At 37.5% G+C, this 26,415-nt stretch overlaps 2 protein-coding genes across 4 annotated transcripts in view; one reads left to right on the top strand and one right to left on the bottom strand.

Moving 5' to 3' along the window:
* LOC116177574 overlaps positions 1-15,668 on the top strand; it is a 44,800-nt gene extending 29,132 nt beyond the window's left edge. The window contains exons 5-8 of one of the 3 annotated variants that reach the window (XM_031496585.1): positions 8,163-8,336; positions 8,391-8,566; positions 8,622-9,050; positions 15,562-15,668. In XM_031496585.1, the coding sequence (XP_031352445.1) occupies positions 8,163-8,336; positions 8,391-8,566; positions 8,622-9,036 (765 nt within the window). In that variant the 3' untranslated portion in view covers positions 9,037-9,050; positions 15,562-15,668. Of the gene's footprint in view, positions 1-8,162; positions 8,337-8,390; positions 8,567-8,609; positions 9,051-15,561 lie in introns of all 3 variants that reach the window. The other 2 variants (XM_031496583.1, XM_031496584.1) reach the window with 2 other exon arrangements.
* The window catches only part of LOC116177573 (broad-complex core protein), a 312,257-nt gene that overhangs the window by 270,063 nt on the left and 15,779 nt on the right, over positions 1-26,415 (bottom strand). The gene's annotated exons all lie outside the window — the stretch shown is intronic.

Genomic DNA, 26,415 nt, shown 5'->3' with positions numbered 1-26,415 from the left:
AATAATTCCTCTCGGGTTTTGACAGTACTTTGCTGAAATAGGCAATGACTCTTTCCTGTCCGTCTTGCAATTGAGAGAGAACAGCTCCAATGGCGGTGTTACTGGCATCGGTATCTAGCACAAACTTTCCTTCATTTCTGGGGTAGCCAAGGATAGGTGCGCTAGTAAGAGCTTGCCGGAGATGTTCGAAAGCTCTTTGACAGTCTTCACTCCATTCGTACTCATTGCCCTCTTCTGTCAACTTTATTAATGGTTTGGCAATGTTGGCAAATCCTTTCACGAATCGTCTATAATAGGTGCACAAACCGAGGAAACTTCGAATCTCGTGCTTGTTCTCAGGAATCGGCCACTCTTGAATCGCTATAATCTTCTCTGGGTCAGCTGTAACACCATCACGAGATACGATGTGCCCCAAATATTTAACTTCTTTTTGGAACATAAAGCATTTCTTGGGACTTAGTTTTAAATTGGCCTCTCGTAATCGTCCAAACACCTCTCTCAGGTTCTTTAGGTGTTCTTCAAAAGTTTTTCCTACGACAATTACATCATCCAAATATACCAGACATGTCTGCCACGTTAGTCCCCTTAGAACTGCTTCCATAAGTCTCTCAAACGTCGCGGGGGCATTACACAATCCGAAAGGCATTACTGTGAATTGCCAAAGTCCAGAGCCTATAGAAAACGCGGTCTTCTCTCGGTCTGTCGATTCCATCCCCACTTGCCAATAACCACTCTTTAGATCGAGTGTGGAAAACCATTGGGCTCCAGATAAAGTGTCCAAGGTGTCGTCTATTCTTGGCAGTGGATAGCTATCTTTCTTGGTGACCGAATTTAACAGACGGTAGTCAACGCAAAATCTTGTGGAGCCATCCTTCTTCTTTACAAGCACTACCGGTGATGACCAAGGACTATTCGATGGCTCGATGACACCTTGTTTTCTCATGTCTCTAATAATCTCCTCCGCTTCGTCTCGTTTAGCCAATGGGAGTCGCCTTGGCTGTTGTCTAATCGGTTGGGAATTGCCAGTATTTATTTTATAGGTGACTATGCTTGTCTTTCCCTTGTCCTGGTCGTTTACCGCGAACACGTCCCGGAATTCCACAAGCATATTTTTCACCTTTTGTCGTTGTCTATTGTCCAAATCTGGGGTGTTTTTAATGACCATATCTATCAGCTCTCTTGGATACTTTCCTTTAGATAGATTTTCCGATCTCACAGAGCGAATAGCCGAGATGGGCACACACTGTCCAACTACAGTTCGTTTGCTTAGCTTAACAGGACTATCTTTCAAATTCATAATTCGAATCGGAACGCCATTTTGAACTTTTACCAGAGCCCTAGCCACTAGAAATTCCTTTTCGTTTAGTGCTTCGACTATCCGTAGGCTTCCCTGGCGACAATATCCATCTAAAGTGGTCATTATAATTTTTTCACTAAGTCCGGGTATAATGACGTCATGAGTGGTTAACAGGCGGATGACATCTTCTTTGTCTTCATGGAAAGGGAGTTCTTCATCGCCGACCTTTAACACGCCCTTTTTCACGTCTAACACAGCTCGGAGTTTCTTAAGAAGATCCATTCCCAAGATGAATTGATCAGAAATATCAGCAATTAGCACCTGGTGATTGATGGTGATCTTTCCGATGGTGACAGACATTTGTATTTCTCCGTGCGTTTTTATTCTTTCACCAGTTGCTGTTTTTAACTGCACAGTCGAAGATGAGATCCGAGAATGATTCTTCAATAACTCCGGTCTTGCAATAGTTCTTGTTGCACCTGTGTCTACTAGCAAGGATCTGTCTTCTCCATTAACTCGGCCGTCGATGTACAAACTCAGAACTTTTCTAGACGACGTAATGTTTACAGTGAAGATCGGGGCTTTGTTTCTGCAGGTCGACGATAGCCCCTTCCTGTCGACCTTTCTTAGTTTTCCGACTGCTGCAATGGTCTTTGGCAGTTGCGGCGAACGTGTCCAATCTCGCCGCAATTCCAACATCGTGGTTCACGTTTCTTTGCCAGTGACCGTATTGCTTTATTGACCTTTTCTTCCACTACTGTACTGACCTTTTCTTCCACTACTTTACTGACCTTTTCTTCAAAACTTTCAAAGCCACCTTCCTCTTCGATGGTTCTTACCCGGCTCTCACTGCGAGGTTCCACCATACTTACTCGCGCACTTCCATGACTAGCTTTCTTGGCGGCTTCGAATTCTAACGCATGGGCCAAAGCTTTCTCAATTTTGTCGTGCCCGGCCAGTCTCAAAGCCTGCTGGGCATCTCCATCACGAACGGCATCGATAAATGTACAGCCAGTTGATCAAGAAAACTCTCCGGTGCCGTAGGGTATGCCAATCGAATCAGTCTAGCGATGTCCGCTTCAAGTTCCTGCAAACTTTCTCCAGGTTTCTGCATTCGGTTCTTGACTTGGGCATAGTAAACTTGCTGAAGGTGTTTATCGCCATATCGCATTTCGAGTCGCGCTACTATTTGTTGGAAGTTCTGTTGATCCTCGGGGATGGCCCGCAACACATCCAGAGCATCTCCTCTCAGAGCAAGAACCAGGGCTGTAGTTTTGTCTTGAAGAGTCCATTTATTTGCCGCAGCCGCTGCTTCAAACTGTCGAACGTACGTGGTCCAAGGAATCTTACCATCAAAAGTAGGTGGCTTTACTCGGGCTTGCTGAACGTCGCCTTCTACCCTTGTATTTGTTTCTGGGTCGACCTTCTTGTAATGAGTAGACTGTGGCACCTCAAGAAGACGGTCCATCAGTAATTCATCTGGGGCACTACTAGTACGCTCTTCCGTAGTCAGTCGCAAGAATTGCTCGCGCAGCTCTTCATACTTGTGCTCAATCTCAACGAATGTTGCTTTAAATGTTTTGGAAACTTCCGTAATTCTATCTTCAACTTTTTCTTCAATTGATTTAGAGACTTCTTCGATAATCTTTCTAGAATTTTCCTCCATCTTCTCGAACTTCTCTTGAATATTTCTAGAATTTTCTTCCAACTTCTCGAACTTCTCCAAAAATTCCAGAGCGCCAAAGGCGACGTCATGTCTGGAGCGTTTCCGTTACAATATTAATTTTACATACATAAATCACGTAATTAATTTACGTTGCTCTTCCATTAAGATGCTATATAATTCCAGATTCGGGGACAAATGGGTATTTTCTAGACAAAGCACTTCAACTCAGCAAAGGTGGTTACTTGACATATGCCTGCCAGAAGCGTAACGCGAGTAACATTGTTCTCTAATAAGATATCAAAATGTAGTAGTTGCTCAGTTTTCTCACCCTCCCGGGGGAAATATTTCAAGTTATATGAAGTTTGTCTGCAGGAATCCCGATTGGGATTACCTTCTATATGCCGAAATACCAACCCTCATCCCTTACATGAAATACAAATATTCAATATACCAGTAAAATTGGCTACATAACTTCGGGTTATGCAACCAGCTGTGCGCAGCTGTTCGGAAGGAGGCACATTTCAAAAACCCATCAATCGCAATCTTATAGCGCGATTTTCACGATTTTCCAATAAATGCAAATTGCAATGTATAACAATTTCCCCGCGCTTACCATATGAAATCGCGAGAAAAAAAAGTTTCGCGCTAAAAGTTGAAACTTTATGAAAGGCATTCGGGGAAATTAGATTTTCATTTGCGATTTTCCGGCGGAAACTTAGAAGAATGTTTAATCAAGTAGGGCATAAAACTTCATAGCGAATACAAATTACATTCCCACCGACCGACGTCTAAATTTTCTAAACTACGAAATGAAGACGTAAAACTAATAAATCCTAATGTCTTTTTGTTTTCCAAAACGTGATATCTTACCCAATTTATTTTTTATCACGAGGCGCACTCGCGCCGAATTTTAATTTCTTCGATTCGATGATGAATCGACTTAGTTTTCGGCCGAAAGGCGAATCTACGTAGAATAATAGCAAAAGCCAATTGGCGATGCACCATCGAAATGCAGCTGAATTGCATTCTTCGGTGCATTTGGTCATGCAGGTCTTTGTCCGGACATTCACTCCCAAAAACTAGTCGCTTCCTAAATCGTCACCCCACGTCATATAACGCACTCCTTATCCGACACTCGCGAAAATTAGCAACGCTAAAACGAGACGGTAAATCGACGCGCAACCCTCTACTACCTACAATGTAGGTAATTGCGGAAACATGCTCCAGCTAAATTGTCGTTCATAATTTTGATTTGGCCGATTCGAATATTTAGCGCTTTTAGAACAAAAAGTCGTTAGTCTCTAATTGGACGCGACCTTTCGGACCGCCCTTATTAAGAGATATTGTCTTTCAACGTAATTTGCTTCCTTTGCCGACGATCGTACCGCCGTTAAATTTATTAGTCGCCCAAATTCGGTCTAGCAGAAGCTACCTACGTTCAACCCTCCTAAAACAACATTCATTTAATATTGCAACAAATGAAATTACTTCTTGCGCTTAGTTTCACTTATTCTCTCCTTTTAATCCTATTTTCCAAATTCGTAAAAGTCTTGAGATCCTGACGGTTAATCATATTCTACAAATTTTTCGAATTCGTTAGAGTCAAATCAAAATCCAATTTTTCATTTATTGAGTAGTAAGAAAGAATTTGTAAAAAATTCATTCATTTCAAAGTAGCGAGGGCTGGTACTTAAATTCACATTTGTAGGGATGCTTTTGGACCATTTAAAGATAATCAATTAAAGAAACAAGAATTTTTTATGTACAACAAAAGTTACAACCCTCTTATTGTATATGAGGATAATAAGTAAGAGAGAATTCCTAAAAAAATTCATTCATTTCAAAATAGCGAGGGCTGGTACTTAAATTCACATTTGTAGGGATGCTTTTGGACCATTTAAAGATAATCAATTAAAGAAACAAGAATTTTTTATGTACGACAAAAGTTACACCCCTCTCATTCTATATGAGAATAATAAGTAAAAGAGAATTCCTAAAAAAATTCATTCATTTCAAAATAGCGAGGGCTAGTACTTAAATTCAAATTTATAGGGATGCTTTTGGACCATTTAAAGATAATCAATTAAAGAAACAAGAATTTTTTATGTACGGCAAAAGCTACACCCCTCTTATTGTATATGAGGATAATAAGTAAGAGAGAATTCCTAAAAAATTAATTCATTTCAAAATAGCGAGGGCTGGTACTTAAATTCACATTTGTAGGGATGCTTTTGGACCATTTAAAGATAATCAATTAAAGAAACAAGAATTTTTTATGTACGACAAAAGTTACACCCCTCTCAATTGTATATGAGAATATTAAGTAAGAGAGAATTTCTAAAAAAATTAATTCATTTCAAAATAGCGAGGGCTGGTACTTAAATTCAATTTATGGGATGCTTGTGAACCATTTAAAGATAATCAATTAAAGAAACAAGAATTTTTTATGTACGACAAAAGTTACACCCCTCTCATTGTATATGAGAATAATAAGTAAGAAGAATTTCTAAAAAAATTAATTCATTTCAAAATAGCGAGGGCTGGTACTTAAATTCAAATTCATAGGGATGCTTTTGGACCATTTAAAGATAATCAATTAAAGAAACAAGAATTTTTTATGTACGACGAAAGTTACACCCCTCTCATTTCATATGAGAATATTAAGTAAGAGAGAATTCCTAAAAAATTAATTCATTTCAAAATAGCGTGGGGTGCTACTTAAATTCAAATTTATGGGGATGCTTGTGAACCATTTAAAGATAATCAATTAAAGAAACAAGAATTTTTTATGTACAACAAAAGTTACACCCCTCTCATTGTATATGAGGATAATAAGTAAGAGAGAATTTCTAAAAAAATTAATTCATTTCAAAATAGCGAGGGCTGGTACTTCAATTCAAATTTATGGGGATGCTTGTGAACCATTTAAAGATAATCAATTAAAGAAACAAACATTTTTTATGTACGGCAAAATTACACCCCTCTTATTGTATATGAGGATAATAAGTAAGAGAGAATTCCTAAAAAAATTCATTCATTTCAAAATAGCGAGGGCTGGTCCTTAAATTCACATTTATGGGGATGCTTTTGGACCATTTAAAGATAATCATTTAAAGAAACATGAATTTTTTATGTACGACGAAAGTTACACCCCTCTCATTTTATATGAGAATAATAAGTAAGAGAGAATTCCTAAAAAAGTTCATTCATTACAAAATAGCGAGGGATGGTACTTAAATTCACATTTGTAGGAATGCTTTTGGACCATTTAAAGATAATCAATTAAAGAAACAAAATATTTTTGTGTACGACAACAGTTACACCCCTCTCATTGTATTGAACAGTCAGCCGCATCCTTTCCAGAAAAGATGCATTTGAGTCAATTGTCCGAAGTAAATAAATGTTGAATTTCAACAACTTTAATTAGAATTGCAAAATTACTGAAAATAACGTGGAAATTTAGATTTGTTTCAAAAATAAATGGTAATTTCTTTGGGTAAATTTGAAATTAACATAAAACCTCTAATAGCGTTTTATACCGTAAGTATAATTTCCGTTCATGAATGAATATTTAAAGTTGCACCAGACGACGGCGACCTACAACAATATAAAATGTATTCGATAGAACGTTATCCTTGAACCATAAACATGGCAAAAGTCTAGCGCGCGCTATAAATAAATTTGACACTTTTCGTCTAGTCGCTATTACCTATTGCATAGATAGCGGCATAATATTCAAAACAAGTCTGGGTTTATTCACCAGTCATTTGCACTTGTTTATTTTTCTGCACGCCATCGCCCTCCTTGTCCATCTCGAGGATCTCGAACGACGTTAGAGAACAACAGATGATCATGATACGCCCCAAGATATTTAAAAATGATTGCAATTTGACTTTCCCAAAGTCAAGTTACGCTACGAAGTTGCGAGCAAGTGCATATGATAGAAGAAGGAAGGGGTTAGCGAAATTCTGGCGGTTTTTATATTTAATCAATTTGGGAACGTCGAACAGACGGAGACGAACGTAGGTGACGTGTTCCGAAACGCATTCAAAAATTCTAGTTTCGATTCGTTGCAGTGACCCGGGCTATGCACTCTCCTATGCAGTTGAATGTACTTTGTTCTGCTAATAAATAAGAATTTGATAATTTGATCCTTTTTATGCGGCCACTTAACTTTTTTGGTTTGCCCCTTCTCACTTTACCCCTTTTCTTTAAACGAGGCTCCCACTGTCGCCAATGAACAACAAGCAGATATTCAAATTAAAAACCTTAAAAACTAGGCAGGCAAACATTATGGCCTTGGCGTATTTTGTGTCCTCATTTCAAACCGTTGCACTTTTAAATCGTGTCTGCAACTCTTCCGTTACAACCTGAATACTGTCCTTATTCAATTGATGGCCACTAAAGCACAATAATGAGATGAAAGACGTAAAAATTACATTTCAAATTTGTCAATTAAATGCAAATAACGCGCGTATAAGTGCTTAAGGTCACTAGAATTTATGCTCGCCGTTTATGCATGCATCTAATTTGTATTTTCGATTGCGAAACATTGTTTATTATTAACAAATTCGGTGGAATTCTTATCGATCCAGAAAAATGGGTTAATAAATGAAGGACCTTCGCACTTTAATCCTCTGACCCAATTGTGAATTCATAAAAATGTAAAATGCATATAAGGCGCATTGAAAACAGTATAAACCAATTATGAGGGACATGCAGAACCCTACAAAACAACAGAAATTATTAAACTACCCCTTCTTATAAGTAACATGTCATGGTAAAACCTAACAACCACTTCTACAAAGAGACCCTTTCCTGATTTTGTAATCATATCCCGATATTTAACAGCGCATTCTAAAGTTAACAAATGTTGGACAAAGAATTGTGTTGCTATAGTTACAAAAGTTAAAAAAACTTGCAATTACCAAGAAAAGGACATGTAGAATAAAATATTGAAGTTATCTGTCGCGAATGTGTTCATTGTCAATGGCAGTTGTAAATAATAAAGTGTTTTTTGAATTGACCTATAGAAAAAAGGTGTAAATATCTTTCAATTTAAGAGATCAAGGGTGGCGTTCTTAGAGAATTCGAGACATTTTGGCGACCGTGACAGGACACCTGACACTTAAGAAGAATTAGCTGCGTACAATTAATTACACATTATGATTTCTAGCTAATTCTTTTAACTTGTTTCAGTTAAAATGTACAGAAACGAGATTATCAATACCGGGTGGCGACATGGAAATTTGCGATGGTATAACGACGGTCACCAATGGCATCAAGAGCACTAGTCACTCAAGCACGAACGGCAGCATCATCACGATGACCCTTAAAAATAATCACCTCATCGTCGAAACGGAAGAACGAAACGTGAGTTTTTGCCTCCACTCATTTTGAGGTATTCATACTTTGGCACATTTCTAGGATATCCAAGAGGACAGTAGAGAAACGACGATGAAGTACTCGCCGAGCGCTCGGAACGGGGTTTTCGTGGTCGAAGTGCAACAAGGCAGCAAGAAGAGTCCTAGCGCAGCCATCGATCCCGGCCTCGTGGTCTCCGTAAGTGACCAGTGCGCGCTTATTCACAATCCCCCGGACCGGTAAATATTCCACCCTGCTCTTTGAGCGAGTAACCCTCTCAAGCTTTAGGTACAGTGAAGAGGAAATTGTAGAGGAATGCGACTATCCCGACACGATACCCAGCAGGGACACCGCCAGTTCCTTACATATCTTAATACAAACGGGACTGACTCAGTCGAATTCCAGTTTGGCGTCGTCCACAGTCCAGGCGTACCGGTACGGTAATCAGGAGGGTTACGAGACGGGGAATTACGGTTATCAAACGTGCAACGGGTGCCACTACAATCCGCCGTTGCCGAAAGCGGAGTCGAAGAGTAAGCCGAAGATAATATCGGAAATTTTCAAGAGCTCGAGGAGCGAGTCGAAGTGCGGTTCGGATCCGTATCCGGACGGACCTTTGCTTTCCGACATTCAACTGAAGGAATCTGCGAGCATCGCGCATAAGGGAGAGAGCATCGATGGGGATGATGTTAAGGTTGTCAGTGCATAGATATTGAGAAATAGGTAGGGTCCACAATATCCAATTTTGTGTCTCTTTTGAACTGTTTTTAATCGTGCCCTTAGTTCATTCAACTTCCCGCCTCTCTCCAACATTGGAACGTTGAAAAAATAAATAAATCTCCCACAAATGGTAAAAATTTCAAGTTAACTTTTTTGTATATCTATTGCAGATCGAGTTAATTCCATTGTTTCATCAGTTAAAATTTAAATACGCTTTAGCCATTCGTGCGTGTGCGACGGTTTTACCACTTTTTGCAATGGTAATATTTTTAAAAAATCATCACACCCATAAAAAGGTTCCGTTTACCTAGGGGAGGAGGATACGTAAAGAGAAGAAAGTTTCGAGAGCCACAAAATTTGAAATGGGGCTAACCCCTGGAGCATCGAAGGAACCCTGGATTTAAAGATATATTACTGATCATAGTCTTACTTTGCTGGAATGATTGATTATTTTAACAATAGGTTCTAACTCCAGTCAGAAAAAAAATCACTAAATAGAGCTCTGGTGAGAATAAAGCTCCAAAAAATCGTAATTGGAACCTAGCACAGCTACTCTTTCGATTCTGGCGTCAACATGGCAATCTGTTAGGCTAATAAGAATATCTAAGAAAAAAAAGGTGAAGACACTAAAAGAATATGAAGAAGACAACAGGGAAATAAAAACAGAAGACCTTTGAAAGAACAGAGGAAAGGAGGAAAACGCATTTAGTGAGAGAGATATGGAAATAGAGGCCAGGAAGCAGCACTTCATGAAGGTAGTACCAACCACCTTTCATTAGAGTACCGCAACCCCCTATTTTGATAAGGGGTAAGAAAGAAGGCCGGTGGAGAATAGTCCTTGAGACCTTTAATTAAATCCATTTCTCTCCCCCCCACCCCTTTCACCTGTCAGCCACAGATCGTGAAAAGGAGTCGCAGAGGAAAGTTACAGTTTGTACAAATCATAATTCATTTCGACGAGACCTTTCATTAGAATTCCATGAAGGGTAGAACGTGTGTTCACCCCCCCCCCTCTCAATTTTCAGAAGTTTTACTTGGCGCCACTAAGGGCATGCGCATGCAGAATATGAGACCGATTGTTTGTCGCGTGTAAAATTTATACACGTATAACTTTCACAAACAGTATTTCAGGAAATAATTTGTGCCCCCCTCCTCCCTTAAGAAAACAAAATTCTTGGCCATTTGGACCATATTCCCCTAAAAGTAGTTCAACGCGACAGAAGTGGGTCTGGACAGACGGACTAGTGGACTGATAAAACGCAACCAATAGCACATTTTTGTTGATTTTTAAAAAATGCCGAGGGATGATAGAGAGAGGAGGTAGAGGGGAAGGGGGGTACAGACACAAACATCAGAAGAAAAGAAAAAAACGAATTAAAAAAGGAGAAGGGCCACATGAAAAAATTCTGGAATGTAGCGGGGGCAGCTTGTAAAGACGCTCAATTTTGGGAGTTTGTATAAGAGGATATGAGGTTGTGGGGATGGTAGAATCATGAATAGAACAAATCAATTGGAAGAAAATAAAGAACATGATTCCGAATGACCAATTTGCGAAGAGGGACAGTATAAAGGCAGTAAAAAAAGGATAAGGAAATGGGGGGATGAAACGAAAGAAGGGGACGGGATACCGGTCAGACGAATGGAAGTGGAGGGAAAGAAAATGAGCGTGATAACGATATACAACAGGGAAGAAGTAAAGGACTTAAAAAATCAAATAGAAAATAGGGTACATAAAAGGAGCGGCTAATATCGGGAGATTTTAATTCCAGAACAGAAATTAAAGAAAAACGGGTAGAGATAGGAAGAGGACCACAAGATATAAAATCAAGAGTCCAACAAAGAGGGAGCAGTGTTACTGGAATTATCAGAGAAACCTAGAGAATTTTCAAGGGAAATATGGTGAAAGAGGAATACACTAGTAAATGAAAAAATACTGAAATCAGACCAGATGGAATTGAGTCTAAAAGGGAAGATAAGATGATCACGAATGAAAAGACGCAAAGACTAAGAGAGATACAGATATGGACAAGATACACGATGGAGCTGTATAGAGGGAGACTAGAGAAACAAGGAGAAGAAGTTGGAAGGAATCCAGGGAAGAAGTGTGATAATATAGAGAAGAGTATTAAAAAAGTAATAACGTAGAAACAAATAACTGAAAGGAAGGGAAAAAACAGAAACAAGTGGTGAAATAAAGAGAGTACAGAGGAGGTGAGAAAACAGAAAAATTCCAAAAGAAAATGTAAAGAAAAAAGATGGAGAAAAATATAGAATACGAAGAGCAAATCAGGGAATATAAACAGAAAAAGATCTAGGAAGGTGGGGAAAGGAAAAATAGAGCAAGTGAGAGGAATGGAAACAACATTTTGTCAAAGTACTACAAGTAACGCAGGAGAAAGAGGATGCTATGGAGGAGGAGATCGAGCAATAATAAAAAGACTGAAGAAAAAGGGAAGTGAGAGGAAGAGACGTGAAAGGATCTTCAAAAGAGGAAACAAAGATTGTGTGGGAAATTATAGGGGATTACTATAATAACTACGGCGGGCGTATAGAATATACTGATGATACTGAATGAAAGACTAGAAAGAGAACTGGAAGAGAAGAGGATGTGGGAGGAAACACAGATGGACTTCAGAAAAGAGAGGGAAACGATCGACTGCATTGGAAAAGAAGGGGCCTTTCTCATGGCAGCGTTTGAAAGAGTGGACTGGGAACATGTATGGAAGATGGGAAATTGCCAAGAATATGAGAGAATATGGAGAGACAATGTTGAGGGTAAGAATTAAGAGAAAGGAGTCTGAAATGTTTTGGACATGTCAAACAACCCAACCTTATTTAATCTCTACTTAAGAGACGTGGAGAAAGTATTAATACAGATCCAGGATGGAAAGGTATGGGAAAGGAATAGAGCCCAATGTAGAAACGTCGTAGATGATGAGATTAGCGAAGGGGGGTGGAAGGAAAAGGAAGATAGAATAGAAATGGGGGAAAGAAAGAATAAAAGAGGTAACAGAAATTAAATGTTTGGGGTACCTACGAAATGCAAAGAAACAATGGGGCAAATGCGCAAATAAGGCAAAATAGGGTGGTAGCAACGAGACGAGGAAGAAACAAAAACGGAAAAGATAAGGATAGCGCAGCAGGAATATGCTAAGAACAAAGAGGAAAATATTACGAAAGAAATGAATACGGACGTGTTGAGGAGAGGAGTAGGGTAAAAGATGTAAAATGAGCTGGCAAAAAGGGGTCTGGATGCACAAGTACAACAACGGAGGGTGAAGATAGAGAGCGAACGCGGAAGTGGTAGTTATAAAGAGCTAATAAGGGAGTGAGGGAGTGGTTACCAAAATATTTGTGGGAGGGAAGAAAAAATATTGGAACAATAGCGAGAAATGAAGAGAGAAGGAAAGAGACATGGAGACAAGAAGAAGAAAAATCTAGAATAAGCGGAGGAGGAGGTGAGGAGTGGATGAAGGGGATACTAAAGAAAAGCGAAGAAAAAGTCGCATTTTAATTATAATTTATAAAGACTTTTACCATTTTGGCGTCCAATAAATATTGAATTGATAGTTTTGCTTCTGCTTCATCAATCATTGCCTATTATGTCAAAGGTTTGATGTCAAATGCAAATCGTTTAAAAATCGTCCGCTTAATAGTTCAAAAAGAAATAATAGCAAATAGCGTCTTGCAATTCGTTAAGGACGGCAAACTTAACTAGGATAGTCTTCTAAATACGACTAATACGAATTCGCCTAGTATAACAATAAAAGCCGAATGGTTGAATTTGTCGCTTCATTAAAGAATAGGGCGCCAAGAATGTTAATAATCCCAGAGTTCCTGTAGGTACATCGCAAACGCGCCAAAAATTATTTAATGGATTTTCAAAGTTGTGTATGTTGCGTGTCCAAATAACCTAACTTGACCCAGAGGTCTTTAAACTTTAATAAAAGGCCAAACAGGTTTCCAAGTACTCATACTACCAAATATTTCTGCTAACACCCTTAAAGAAAATAAATAATATAACTCGTCATAACTGCCGCTTCAACTAGTAGGCCCTACGTATCTTCCGTCTCGCTTAATAAATACGGCGAGCTGCCGGTTACGGTTTTGCTCTTCTTATTTTGTGTTTGTATTGTACGTGTAATTTCGGAGGAATTTAAAATAAAAGGAAGAGATGTGCGGATTTTCGTTTTAGGGGAATTGGAAAAATTAAATTAAACGCTTATATAATACCCACAAGGAACTGGTGGCAAATTTATGTAAATTACCCGGACGTACAACAAACGTACAAGTCGACAGTGGGAATTAATTGGAGAATGAAATTTTTAATTTACACCATCGTCTGGTTCTAACCTCAACTGCATTACGTCTTTGCGGCAAGAATGCTATAAACACAATACATTTTTAGCAAACATTTTTGTCCCCTAGCGTGAATCGGGGGCAATCCCGAGGGGTTGGTCACGGACGACATTCTCACCATTCGTATAGGAAAGTGTTGAGAAATATGAGAAATACAGGTCTTGTGAAGAATTAAAAAAATATTTTGAGCGATAAGCAGTAAAATATAGAAAAAAAACTTGGGAAATGGCAATTTGCAAACAATGAAGAAATCGTTTGCCCATAAAATGTACTGTGGCCAATTCAGAGGGGTTGATCGGATCGTTGCATAGAAAGTTTAGCTTGAAGGTGAAGTAAATAAACAATTTGATTAAAATTGGTCTAATTTTGGGGGAATAACTGACAAATGTGTAGAAAATTGCAGGATGTTCTGGAAAAGTGATTTGATAACCTTTCAAAAATGTAAGATCATTTTCGAAAAACTAGGGAATTATGTAAGTGTAAAGAAGTAACCTAGGATGCAGAAAAACCATCACTTTTACGAAAGAATATGGAGGGAATTCCCGAAAAATAAAAAAGCAATCGTTAAGGAAGTAATGTTGTACTTATTTTGTGCAGATATTGTAGAAATTTAAGAACGGAATTTTTAATTGAAAGAAAAATGCTTGTAATTGTATCAGTTAAATAACAAAAGTAATACATCAATAAATACAAGAAATTTTGTCTCCGTTTAATGTATGTTTTTCTGACGAATGCTTTTTTTTCCTAAACGGTACTGTAAATCGTCACAATTATCGCTACTGGGCTGATTCAAATCCCAGAATATTTCGTGAGGTGCATACACAACATCTCGAAAAATTGAATCTTTGGGCTGGCATTTTGGTAACCATATCGTAGGCCCCTTCTTTTTACCTGGGAATTTAACAGGAGAGATGTACCTGGAGTAATTAGAAAATAAGATTCATCCAGCATTAGTGGAGATACTAGAAAATAACAACAAGTACTTGGATAATCGTCTAGAATATCAGCTAGATGGTATGCGCCACCCCACTATGCTGCAAGGGTTGGTCAATATTTGGACCAAACGTTTCCAGGACAATGGATTGGAAGAAGAGGAGCTGTTGAATGGCTTTCTCGTTCCCCGGACTTAAGTCCGTTAGATTTTTTTTTATGGGGCCATTTAAAAACTAAAATTTATGCTAGTCAACCAACATCATTAGACAACTTGCGGCAATGAATAATTGATGAATGTCGTCAAATAACCCCAGAAGTTTTTCAAAATGTACGGGAAAGGTTTGAACAAAACCTGTATTCTTGTGCGGAAGTCGAAAGTTAACATTTTCAACATTTACATGATCGATTTTAGCTTTATGCACTTAAAATAAAATTGATTTAAAACTTAATAAAAATACCTTCAAAATTAGGCATCACTCGACCCCCCATTCGATTTAAAATTTTGGAGGCGCTTGTCATCCCCGCTATGGCTTTGCCCTCAGGGGGACGAAACTAGCAAAAAAAATGGTTCCCCTTTGAATCAAAAATTGACGGGTCCGAGGATTTTTTCGTAAATGTTTTGAAGTCCCGAAAATAGGCTCTGTTTCGTTTTCAAATGGCCACCGCTGTATAGTCTTGCCTCGAAAGTCGACCAAAAACGATTTGTCCCAGACCTGGACAGAGAACCGAATGTTCTCTCATTGAATTGGATGTGGAATTTAAAATACGAAGCATAATAATTAGTTATCAGATCACCAGGAGAACGGAAGAATTTTTGCAAAATTGAAAGAAAATAGTGCAAAAATTGTTTTCCTGGCCGTATTTATGGCTAGCAAAGATATCAGTTTCAGGTGATGATTTATTGGCATAAGCGAGACTAATTGGGGTGTAGCGGTCATTTCTTTCGTGAGTTAATAATTTCTTGCAGGGCGCCCCATTTACCTTGAGACAGTCGATTATTGCGGAAACTAACGAGCATTTAATTAATTATTAATTTAATGATGCTATTCACATAACTGTACTGTCAAGAATTTGGCAAATTTTTTGTTTAACACCCCTGTTTTACCCTTTTAGAAGCGAAAATTCTGAAATAATGTTATTTTTCACCCTCCATCACCTCTTAAACCACAAACAAAATGCATAGGTATTTTTGGGGGCGCATTTAAATTATATCATGTTTCAGCATCATATGGGTTCCATCCAGGACTACCTTCGCCACGACCACGACCATTGCAAGTACACCTGCATCAATTGCGAGATATTTCGTTAAGGACGTTCACCCATCGCGCATAATTCTAAAACGATTGATTATTGAAAAAAAAGAATATTTTTATAAAGTGCAACCGTCCGATCAAGCAGTGAGAAAGTTCATTAAAAAAATTAAAGTATAAATGCAATTATTGTAAAATATGTTCCGAGCTTGTTTGTCACAAATTTTGTTTAAAAAACTCTTACGCTTTGTCTATAATAAACTAATCCCTACTCCACATTAGATAGACAACTAATACCGCATTGAATTTGATACGATAGGTGTAAATAATTTTGACCAAAGAATGATACCAAAGTGTAATCTTTAGCTTGTAATGTATAAAAGAATTCTAAAGAGGTTTTCAAATGATGTGATTTAAGGAGACACGTTTCCTACTCCCGCTACTTTGTGATGGTGTCAAAAATTGATTTCGGTAAAATACCTACCTGCCGTAGTGGTTAGATGTTGATTTGATTTGTTTATAGTTTAGGTAATGGGAAATGTATTTGTCTGTTAATAAGATCAACTATATTATTGTAATTTGTTAATTGTTTATTTTATTATAAGTAAGCTATTGTAAATAAAATAAAGGTTACATGTTTCTATTTGTGGTTTATTAGGTTTTGGAATTGTGACCCTCCAGGACGAGGATTAGTCGGGGGTCAAAAACAAATAATGTGTCTTGAATCAAGAATCACTTCATTGTTAAATAAAATAGGAAAAGAACCGGAAGAAATCCATACAAACCTGCTAAGAATCTTCCTAAAATGGTCTCTGAAAAATCCCTAACAGAATCTTTAAAGCGAGATTATTTTAAAATAGTGATAGTTGGATAAAGAACAAAGAATTCCAAATAATTCCTAAAAAAACTCGATCGGCTTTTTTCAGAATCAATAAACATTTTAAAGTCCAGCATAATTGCATTATGGTGCTTTTGAAACCTCTTGCAGCTAAGGCGGAGAGACATACAGGTCTTTTACATAGGAGATTATGATAAAGTAGCTGGAAAATGTGAAGAAAATATTAAGAAATTGTGTAAAATAATGTTTTTTTAATATCCGGAAAGATAAGGAAACTGTCACGAAATATAAAATAATTTTATTGTAATAAAAGGAATTTTGGAAGGCTGAGGAAGTAATTTTTGGAAAACAAGAGGAAATCTTGGGAAAATGTATTGATGAAATTTAAACCACTACAAGAGATTTTCAGGAAATCAACTGAAATACCGGAAATTGTTAGATAATGAAGGAAATCTTTGCCAGCTATAATATACAGGGTGAACATTCGGTCTGGAACACTGAATATATCTTCAGTAAAGAATCTCTCACAAACCTCTCAAGAACTTTCAATTAATCGTTGAACAATTGATTCGTAAAGTCCTTGAAGAAGCTTTCAGGATTTAATGAACAATTTTTAAAGTTCTTTGGAGAAACTGTGGTATATGTTGGACCCAAAAGCCCCCTTATAATTAACGGAAAGGAACCTATGAAATTTTACCTTGATATTACACTATGCAAGACGAAATATCGAAAGATCCCCTCCACACGAAGCTCTTAAGTGCAGTTATTCATTCGAATTTTATTAGGGGTTGTTTTGGTAGTTTTCTGATTACGTTATACGATTTGCTACCAACAATTACGAATAAGTATGATCGGACATGATAACTCGCAAGAGAAATCGTAAGCAAAATCACATTACGTAAACTGTACTTTAGGTTTTATAAAATGCCCAAAATACGGAAAGGGAGCATTAGGTTTTCCAGCTCGCCCAACGAATTTGTAAAATAGCGTTTAACAATTAAAACTTCCTTAATTAATTAATTAATTAACATTTTGGAAAGGTGAGGAAATTCGTTGAAAATACACGGTGGCTTATGATTTCGAAAGAAAATTCAAAGGGCTGTATCTTTTGAACTAGTAGTCCAATCTTAGAAATGTTTGAAATTATGGATTCTACACTACGGATTTTTCTAGGAAAATTCGACATAATTCCGTATGAAAGAGATCCTCCTCGTCCTTACTAAATTACGGATTTTTCTAGGAAAATTCGACATTGTTTAGTACAAGCACGTCCTTTAGAGGGGTGTAACTTTTGCTGTGCCTTAAATATTTCTGTGACATTGAACGATTATATTTAAAAGGGTCACTAGCAACCCCATAATTCCGTATGAAAGAGATCCTCCTCGTCCTTATTAAATTACGGAGTTTTCTAGGAAAATTCGAGATTATTTAGTACAAGCGCGTCCTTTGGAGGGGTGTAACTTCTGCTGTGCCTCAAATATGTCTTGTGACATTGACCGATTATGTTTAAAAGGGTCACTAGCAACCCCATAATTCCGTATGAAAGAGATCCTCCTCGTCCTTATTAAATTACGGATTTTTCTAGGAAAACTCGGCATTATTTAGTACCAGCACGTCGTTTGGAGGGGTGTAACTTTTGCTGTGCCTCAAATATTTCTGTGAAATTGACCGATTATGTTCAAAAGGGTCACTAGCAACCCCATAATTCCGTATGAAAGAGATCCTCCTCGTCCTCACTAAATTACTGATTTTTCTAGGAAAATTCGACATTATTTAGTACAAGCACGTCCATTGGAGGGGTGTAACTTCTGCTGTGCCTCAAATATGTCTTGTGACATTGACCGATTATGTTCAAAAGGGTCACTAGCAACCCCATAATTCCGTATGAAAGAGATCCTCCTCGTCCTCACTAAATTACTGATTTTTCTAGGAAAATTCGACATTGTTTAGTACAAGCACGTCCTTTAGAGGGGTGTAACTTTTGCTGTGCCTTAAATATTTCTGTGACATTGAACGATTATATTTAAAAGGGTCACTAGCAACCCCATAATTCCGTATGAAAGAGATCCTCCTCGTCCTTATTAAATTACGGATTTTTCTAGGAAAATTCGACATTATTTAGTACAAGCACGCCTTTTGGAGGGGTGTAACTTCTGCTGTGCCTCAAATATTTCTGTGACATTGACCGATTATGTTTAAAAGGGTCACTAGCAACCCCATAATTCCGTATGAAAGAGATCCTCCTCGTCCTTATTAAATTACGGATTTTTCTAGGAAAATTCGACATTATTTAGTACAGCACGTCCTTTGGAGGGGTGTAACTTCTGCTGTGCCTCAAATATTTCTGTGACATTGACCGATTATGTTTAAAAGGGTCACTAGCAACCCCATAATTCCGTATGAAAGAGATCCTCCTCGTCCTTATTAAATTACGGATTTTTCTAGGAAAATTCGACATTATTTAGTACACCCACGTCCTTTGGAGGGGTGTAACTTCTGCTGTGCCTCAAATATTTCTGTGACATTGACCGATTATGTTTAAAAGGGTCACTAGCAACCCCATAATTCCGTATGAAAGAGATCCTCTTCGTCCTTATTAAATTACGGATTTTTCTAGGAAAATAGGAAAATTCGACATTATTTAGTACAAGCACGCCTTTTGGAGGGGTGTAACTTCTGCTGTGCCTCAAATATTTCTGTGACATTGACCGATTATGTTTAAAAGGGTCACTAGCAACCCCATAATTCCATATGAAAAAGATCCTCCTCGTCCTTATTAAATTACGGATTTTTCTAGGAAAATTCGACATTATTTAGTACAAGCACGCCTTTTGGAGGGGTGTAACTTCTGCTGTGCCTCAAATATTTCTGTGACATTGACCGATTATGTTTAAAAGGATCACTAGCAACCCCATAATTCAGTATGAAAGAGATCCTCCTCGTCCTTATTAAATTACTGATTTTTCTAGGAAAATTCGACATTATTTAGTACACCCACGTCCTTTGGAGGGGTGTAACTTCTGCTGTGCCTCAAATATTTCTGTGACATTGACCGATTATCTTTAAAAGGGTCACTAACAACCCCATAATTCCGTATGAAAGAGATCCTCCTCGTCCTGATTAAATTACGGATTTTTCTAGGAAAATTCGACATTATTTGGTACACCCACGTCCTTTGGAGGGGTGTAACTTCTGCTGTGCCTCAAATATTTTTGTGACATTGACCGATTATGTTTAAAAGGGTCACTAACAACCCCATAATTCCGTATGAAAGAGATCCTCCTCGTCCTTATTAAATTACGGATTTTTCTAGGAAAATTCGACATTATTTAGTACAATCACGTCTTTTGGAGGGGTGTAACTTCTTCTGTGTCTCAAATATTTTTGTGACATTGACCAATTATGCTAAAAAGAGTCACTAACAACCCCTATAATTCCGCATGAAAGAGATCTTCCTAGTCCTCATTAAATTACGGAATTTTTAGTAAAATTCGACATTATTTAGTACAAGCACATCCTTTGGAGGGGTCTAACTTTTTCTGTGCCTCAAATATTTTTGTGACTTGACCCATTATGCTAAAAAGGGTCACTAACAACCCCTATAATTCCGCATCAAAGAGATCTTCCTAATCCTCATTAAATTACGGAATTTTTTTTGGAAAATTCGACATTATTTAGTACAATCACGTCTTTTGGAGGGGTGTAACTTCTGCTGTGCCTCAAATATTTTTGTGACATTGACCCATTATACTCAAAAGGGTGACTAGCAACCCTATAATTCCGTATGAAAGAGATCTTCCTCGTCCTTAATAAATTATGGAATTTTGTACGAAAATTCGACATTATTTAGTAAGAGCACGTCTTTTGGAGGGGTGTAACTTCTGCTGTGCCTCAAATATTTTTGTGACATTGACCGATTATGCTCAAAAGGGTCACTAGCAACCCTATAATTCCGCATGAAAGAGATCTTCCTAGTCCTCATTAAATTACGGAATTTTTTTGGAAAATTCGACATTATTTAGTACAAGCACGTCCTTTGGAGGGGTGTAACTTCTGCTATGCCTCAAATATTTTTGTGACATTGACCGATTATGCTAAAAAGGGTCACAAACAACCCCTATAATGCCGCATGAAAGAGATCTTCCTAGTCCTCATTAAATTACGGAATTTTTAGTAAAATTCGACATTATTTAGTACAAGCACATCCTTTGGAGGGGTGTAACTTCTGCTGTGCCTCAAATATTTTTGTGACATTGACCCATTATGCTAAAAAGGGTCACTAACAACCCCTATAATTCCGCATGAAAGAGATCTTCCTAGTCCTCATTAAATTACGGAATTTTTTAGGAAAATTCGACATTATTTAGTACAAGCACGTCCTTTGGAGGGGTGTAACTTCTGCTGTGCCTCAAATATTTTTGTGACATTGACCGATTATGCTAAAAAGGGTCACTAAACAACCCCTATAATTCCGCATGAAAGAGATCTTCCTAGTCCTCATTAAATTACGGAATTTTTTTGGAAAATTCGACATTATTTAGTACAAGCACGTCCTTTGGAGGGGTGTAACTTCTGCTGTGCCTCAAATATTTCTGTGACATTGACCGATTATGCTAAAAAGGGTCACTAACAACCCCTATAATTCCGTATGAAAGAGATCTTCCTAGTTCTCGTTAAATTACGGAATTTTTTTGGAAAATTCGACATTATTTAGTACAAGCACGTCCTTTGGAGGGATGTAACTTCTTCTGTGCCTCAAATATTTTTGTGACATTGACCGGTTATGCTAAAAAGGGTCACTAACAACCCCTATAATTCCGCATGAAAGAGATCTTCCTAGTCCTCGTTAAATTACGGAATTTTTTTGGAAAATTCGACATTATTTAGTACAAGCACGTCCTTTGGAGGGGTGTAACTTCTGCTGTGCCTCAATTATTTTTGTGACATTGACCGATTATGCTAAAAAGTGTCACTAACAACCCCTATAATTCCGCCTGAAAGAGATCTTCCTAGTCCTCATTAAATTACGGATTTTTTAGGAAAATTCGACATTATTTAGTACAAGCACGTTCTTTGGAGGGGTCTAACTTCTGCTGTGCCTGAAATATTTTTGAGACATTTACCGATTCTGAATGAATAAGGACCCCCTACCCGGGACCCATCCTGTATGTGGACGATGGCTCCCTACAGGACACGTCCCCAAGTGGTGGATAGGGGGATGGCCCTGTGAATGTGACGGAAAACCATCCATCAGAAAGTCGTTTGTGGTCATGTTTCACGGATATTAGGATGTCATGTGCCCAAGACAAGTTAACCTCATTAAAAAAAAAGCTTAAGTCCCAGGTGGAACAGCTTACACTGACGGGCTGATAGGTGAACACCGGTATTTAGTAAGCGAACCCTGGAGCATAGGGTTACTCCAGTTTTCAAAACACCTTTCCTGCCGTATGGAGCTCTGCGATAGGTGACAGATTTTTCTCCAATACTCGTGGGACTCGCTTGGAAGAACCCGATAAAATATCAGAGCGTGGTGCGCCTCTAAGCTCACCAACCATGAAATCTGAGGCCTCCGCTCTGCATTCGGTAAGAGTCCGCTACCCTCCGTTTCTAGCATCGTGAATTGAAGTTGTAATAGGGGATGATATGTTTGTTCTTGTTATAGCTATATCAAACTATCCTTACTCGGCGTCAAAATGTCGGTATCGGTTTGTGACTTCAAACACAAAATTCGAGTTGAAAATCAGCATACTGAGATATTTCACTGCAATTTAAGTGGCTCTTCAACGCCATAACATAATTTTGACTAACTACGAGTACATTTTCCTAATGGATATCTCAGTCTCACAAACAAGTTTTCGACTATCTGTACGTAGCCCGATAAGATAATTGCATTTTTTTTGTATAGCCCTCGTGTAAGCCGATCGGTATTAGAGATAATATGTTTCAAAATGGTATTAATAAACCACCTTGTGATAACATGTCACGTTGCAGTACGGGAAAAGATAAAGAGCTTATTTATTAATTGGTTAATTGCGAACAAAATTTCGCCTAATCACTTCAATTGATGTGTAAGCGCCGGTCAAAATTCAATACAGGAAACGGGGCATGCTTTCTTATTTACCTTAGGCATTTATGCGAGAGGAGATCGAGGAGACAGAATGAAGCGAAACGGGGATGAGCGTAAAGGAATTGCAATGGCACCATTTTTCCGCAGTTCTGGTTCTTGACAATCGGCATTAGCGTTTTAGAGATTTGTGGAGTAGAGTGCTTGTGACCTTGTATAAGTCACGATAAGCCACGCCCACACCAATCGGTGGGGGATAAGGTCCTTCATTTCTACTGTAGCCTTTGGCATTAATTTAAGCGTGATTGACCGGCGAAAAATGTGAAATATTTTCGGGAAGAAACTATGCGGTAAATAAAAGTGGGTTATATTATAAAACGAAGGTTACGAAAAATTACATCCTTATCTTATCATAATTTGACTAGATTTCATAAACTTTAGATAACTTTTTAACAAACTAATTTGCAATCGTTTAACATAAACAAATCCTAAATTTGGCTATTATCAAATTTGGATAGGTAAAGCATTCAGTAAGTTAATCGCTTCCCAACCGAAAAATCTCCGATTTACTTTCCTCGTGAATGGTCCGGATTAGAGAAGTTGCACTTTTTAAGGAGCGATACGCTTATCGTTTCGGGTACCGATAGTATGTTGCAAACAGTATTTAATTTATTCCAAATCTTATCTTGTTTAACTAACTTATTTTTATAGTTTAAGCAGTTTTTTTCGTAATCCAATTAAAAACGTCCTTTATTATATCTGTCTAATATTTGTTTATTGTAAATAAAATTGTCATGGTAAATTAAGATAGCGGGAAAAGAAGGAAGAACGGTACTATGGCAAAAGATCGCACTAAACTTTGACAATAGAAAGTCTTGAATTTTCTAAAAAAAAAACTCGAAATCGAACCTGGACCCGCTCATTAAGAGAGAACACTCACAACGTTTAAAAACCAAAAATATCCCAAAGAAGGACCTTTAATAATCTCGGGAAGAAAAAAGAACCTCAGGGGAACCTTTCGAGAACCTTTGAGCAAGCTCTAAAGAATATAATCCTTTTCATTCCACTTCTTCTTCGGATCCTTACTGTAGAATCCATAATTTCAAACAGTTCCAAGATCGGGCTCCTAGTTCAAAAGTTACAGCCCTTGAATTTTCTTTCGAAATTGGTTTCTAGTCCATAACCTTTGATTGAGAAGTCCGATCGAAAAAGTACGAATTGTTTTAGATTCTACGCACCAAAATTAATAAGAAAAAGTGTTTTCCCGAGAATTTTGGTGCAGTCGATTTTTGGTAAAAAAGGAAGGTTATACACTGCCTTTTTTTGAGCCCCGAAAAAAAAATTGTCTCAGATCGACCCGGAAAAAAAAATTTCTTATAGAATATCGCCTGTAGAATCCATAATTTCAAACAGTTCCAGATTGGGCTACTAGTTCAAAAGTTACAGCCCTTTGAATTTTTTTTCGGAATTGGTTTCTAGTCTATAACTTTTGATTAAGAAGTCTGATTGAAAAAGTACGAATTGTTTTGGATTCTACGCACCAAAATTTTCTTACACAATGTGGCCTGCAGAATCCATAATTTCAAACAGTTCCAAGATTGGGCTACTAGTTCAAAAGTTACAGCCCTTTGAATTTTCTTTCGAAATTGGTTTCTAGTCAATAACTTTTGATTGAGAAGTCTGATCGAAAAAGTACGAATTGTTTTGGATTCTACGCACCAAAATTAATAAGAAAAAGTGTTCTCCCGAGAAATTTTGGTGCAGTCGATTTTTGGTAAAAAAGGAAGGTTATACACTGCCTTTTTTTGAGCCCCGAAATAAAAATTGTCTCAGATCGACCCGGAAAAAAAATTTTCTTATAGAATGTGGCCTGTAGAATCCATAATTTCAAACAGTTCCAAGATTGGGCTACTAGTTCAAAAATTACAGCCCTTTGAATTTTCTTTCGAAATTGGTTTCTAGTCCATAACTTTTGATTGAGAAGTCCGATCGAAAAAGTACGAATTGTTTTGGATTTTACGCACCAAAATTAATAAGAAAAAGTTTTTTCCCGACAAATTTTGGTGCAGTCGATTTTTGGTAAAAAAGGAAGGTTTTATACACTGCCTTTTTTTGAGCCACGAAATAAAAATTGTCTCAGATCGACACGGAAAAAAAATTTCTTATAGAATGTGGCCTGTAGAATCCACAATTTCAAACAGTTCCAAGATTGGGCTACTAGTTCAAAAGTTACAGCCCTTTGAATTTTCTTTCGAAATTGTTTTCTAGTCTATAACTTTTGATTGAGAAGTCTGATCGAAAAAGTACGAATTGTTTTGGATTCTACGCACCAAAATTAATAAGAAAAAGTGCTTTCCCGAGAAATTTTGATGCAGTCGATTTTTGGTAAAAAAAGGAAGGTTATACACTGCCTTTTTTTGAGCCCCGAAAAAAAATTGTCTCAGATCGACCCGGAAAAAAAATTTTTTCATAGAATTAATCCACTTTAGATTTTTTTGGCTTACTTCAGATCTTCACTTTCTTGAATTCTTTGAATTAAGTTCTTCCCATTTTTGAAATTCCTTAAAACTTCTCTTGATTCTTCCCCGTTCCGTATCTTCAGACAGAGCATTGAAAATATTTAGCTCCTTGGGCGCTTTCAAATCTTCACTTAAATCGATTATTGATTTGCTCCATTTCTTTTAACTTTCTAAATCCTCTCAATTCTTTGGGTTCATTTTGCTTTTCATCTGCATTCAAGGCTTCATTTTTTTCTAATTCTTCCAACTTTCAGGTTCATGATTTTCGTATTCTTCAGTTTCTTTTCTTCAAGATTTTTAAACTCTTCCATACCACTGCAGTACATGTATAACAGAGGTATACAAATGACTTGGGCATTCAACAATCGCATTTAGTTTTTTTCCTAAGAAAATTTGTGCATAAATAAGGATTAAGAAAAATATATGCCGAAAATCTGAAGCCGATACGAGGTCTTCTTCTCAAGAAAATCCATACATAAATAACGATTGTGATATTTTTTGCCCAAAAATACACATGGACCACTTCATGGGCATTGAGCAATCGATTTTCCCAAGAAAATTGATTGTTAATGACGATTTTGGCATCCTTGAGTAAAAATATTTAGGTCACCAAAAAACACATGTATCATTTCTTGGTGATCGAGCAGTCGAGTTTGATCTTTTTCCCAACAAAATTGGGGCATAAATAACGATTTTGACCGCAAGAAAGTGAAGTTAATTTCATAATGAATCAATCCACAAGCGGTTTGTGACGGGATTCTATCAGAAACTTGAAATTGTGGGGACTTTATTAGAAAGCAAAAAAAAACAAATTGTATATCATTCGTTGCTTTGTGGAGACCATGTCGCATTTGTTTTGTGTTTTGTACACAACATCCCCAAGCCAAAACAAGCGACCTACACGGACGGATTCCGGTAAAATATTTCAGGGCAACTTTTGACAATGAAATCAATTCGAAAAATGAAACGTGACGTATTTCCTTATCGTAATCCTATAATTGTAGTTCTTTGCTTGTTATCAGCAAATCTGCGATTAGAACTACAATTTGGAGGAAGTGGCGTTTGATGCTTTTGTGGGGGGAAAATAGAGAAATGGCGATAATGTTCAAAAAGGAGTTTCCCTCGCAGGTCTATTTGCATAAAATAATAAAGTCTAGAATATCATCCTGTGTACATATGGGCAACTTTGCACAGTCTATTCGAGTAGAACACGTAATGACGTAACGCTCCTTTTGTTTTTCGACTTCCAAACAACCACCTGTAGTGCGCTTTTTACAATGAATATTTGTATTGATTCATGTTCTGCCAACCTTTTATTCTTGATGTGTCATTTTTACGAAAGCTCTCTACGCGTGGGTTTTTTTCCGGGGATTGCGAAATTACAAATACGGAAACGTCCGACCTA

This window comes from Photinus pyralis, unplaced genomic scaffold, assembly GCF_008802855.1.
Source record: "Photinus pyralis isolate 1611_PpyrPB1 unplaced genomic scaffold, Ppyr1.3 Ppyr1.4_LG8, whole genome shotgun sequence".
Lineage (NCBI taxonomy): Eukaryota > Metazoa > Arthropoda > Insecta > Coleoptera > Lampyridae > Photinus > Photinus pyralis.
The sequence above is the reverse complement of the archived record's forward strand: the minus strand, read 5'-3'. Positions and strand labels throughout refer to the sequence as shown.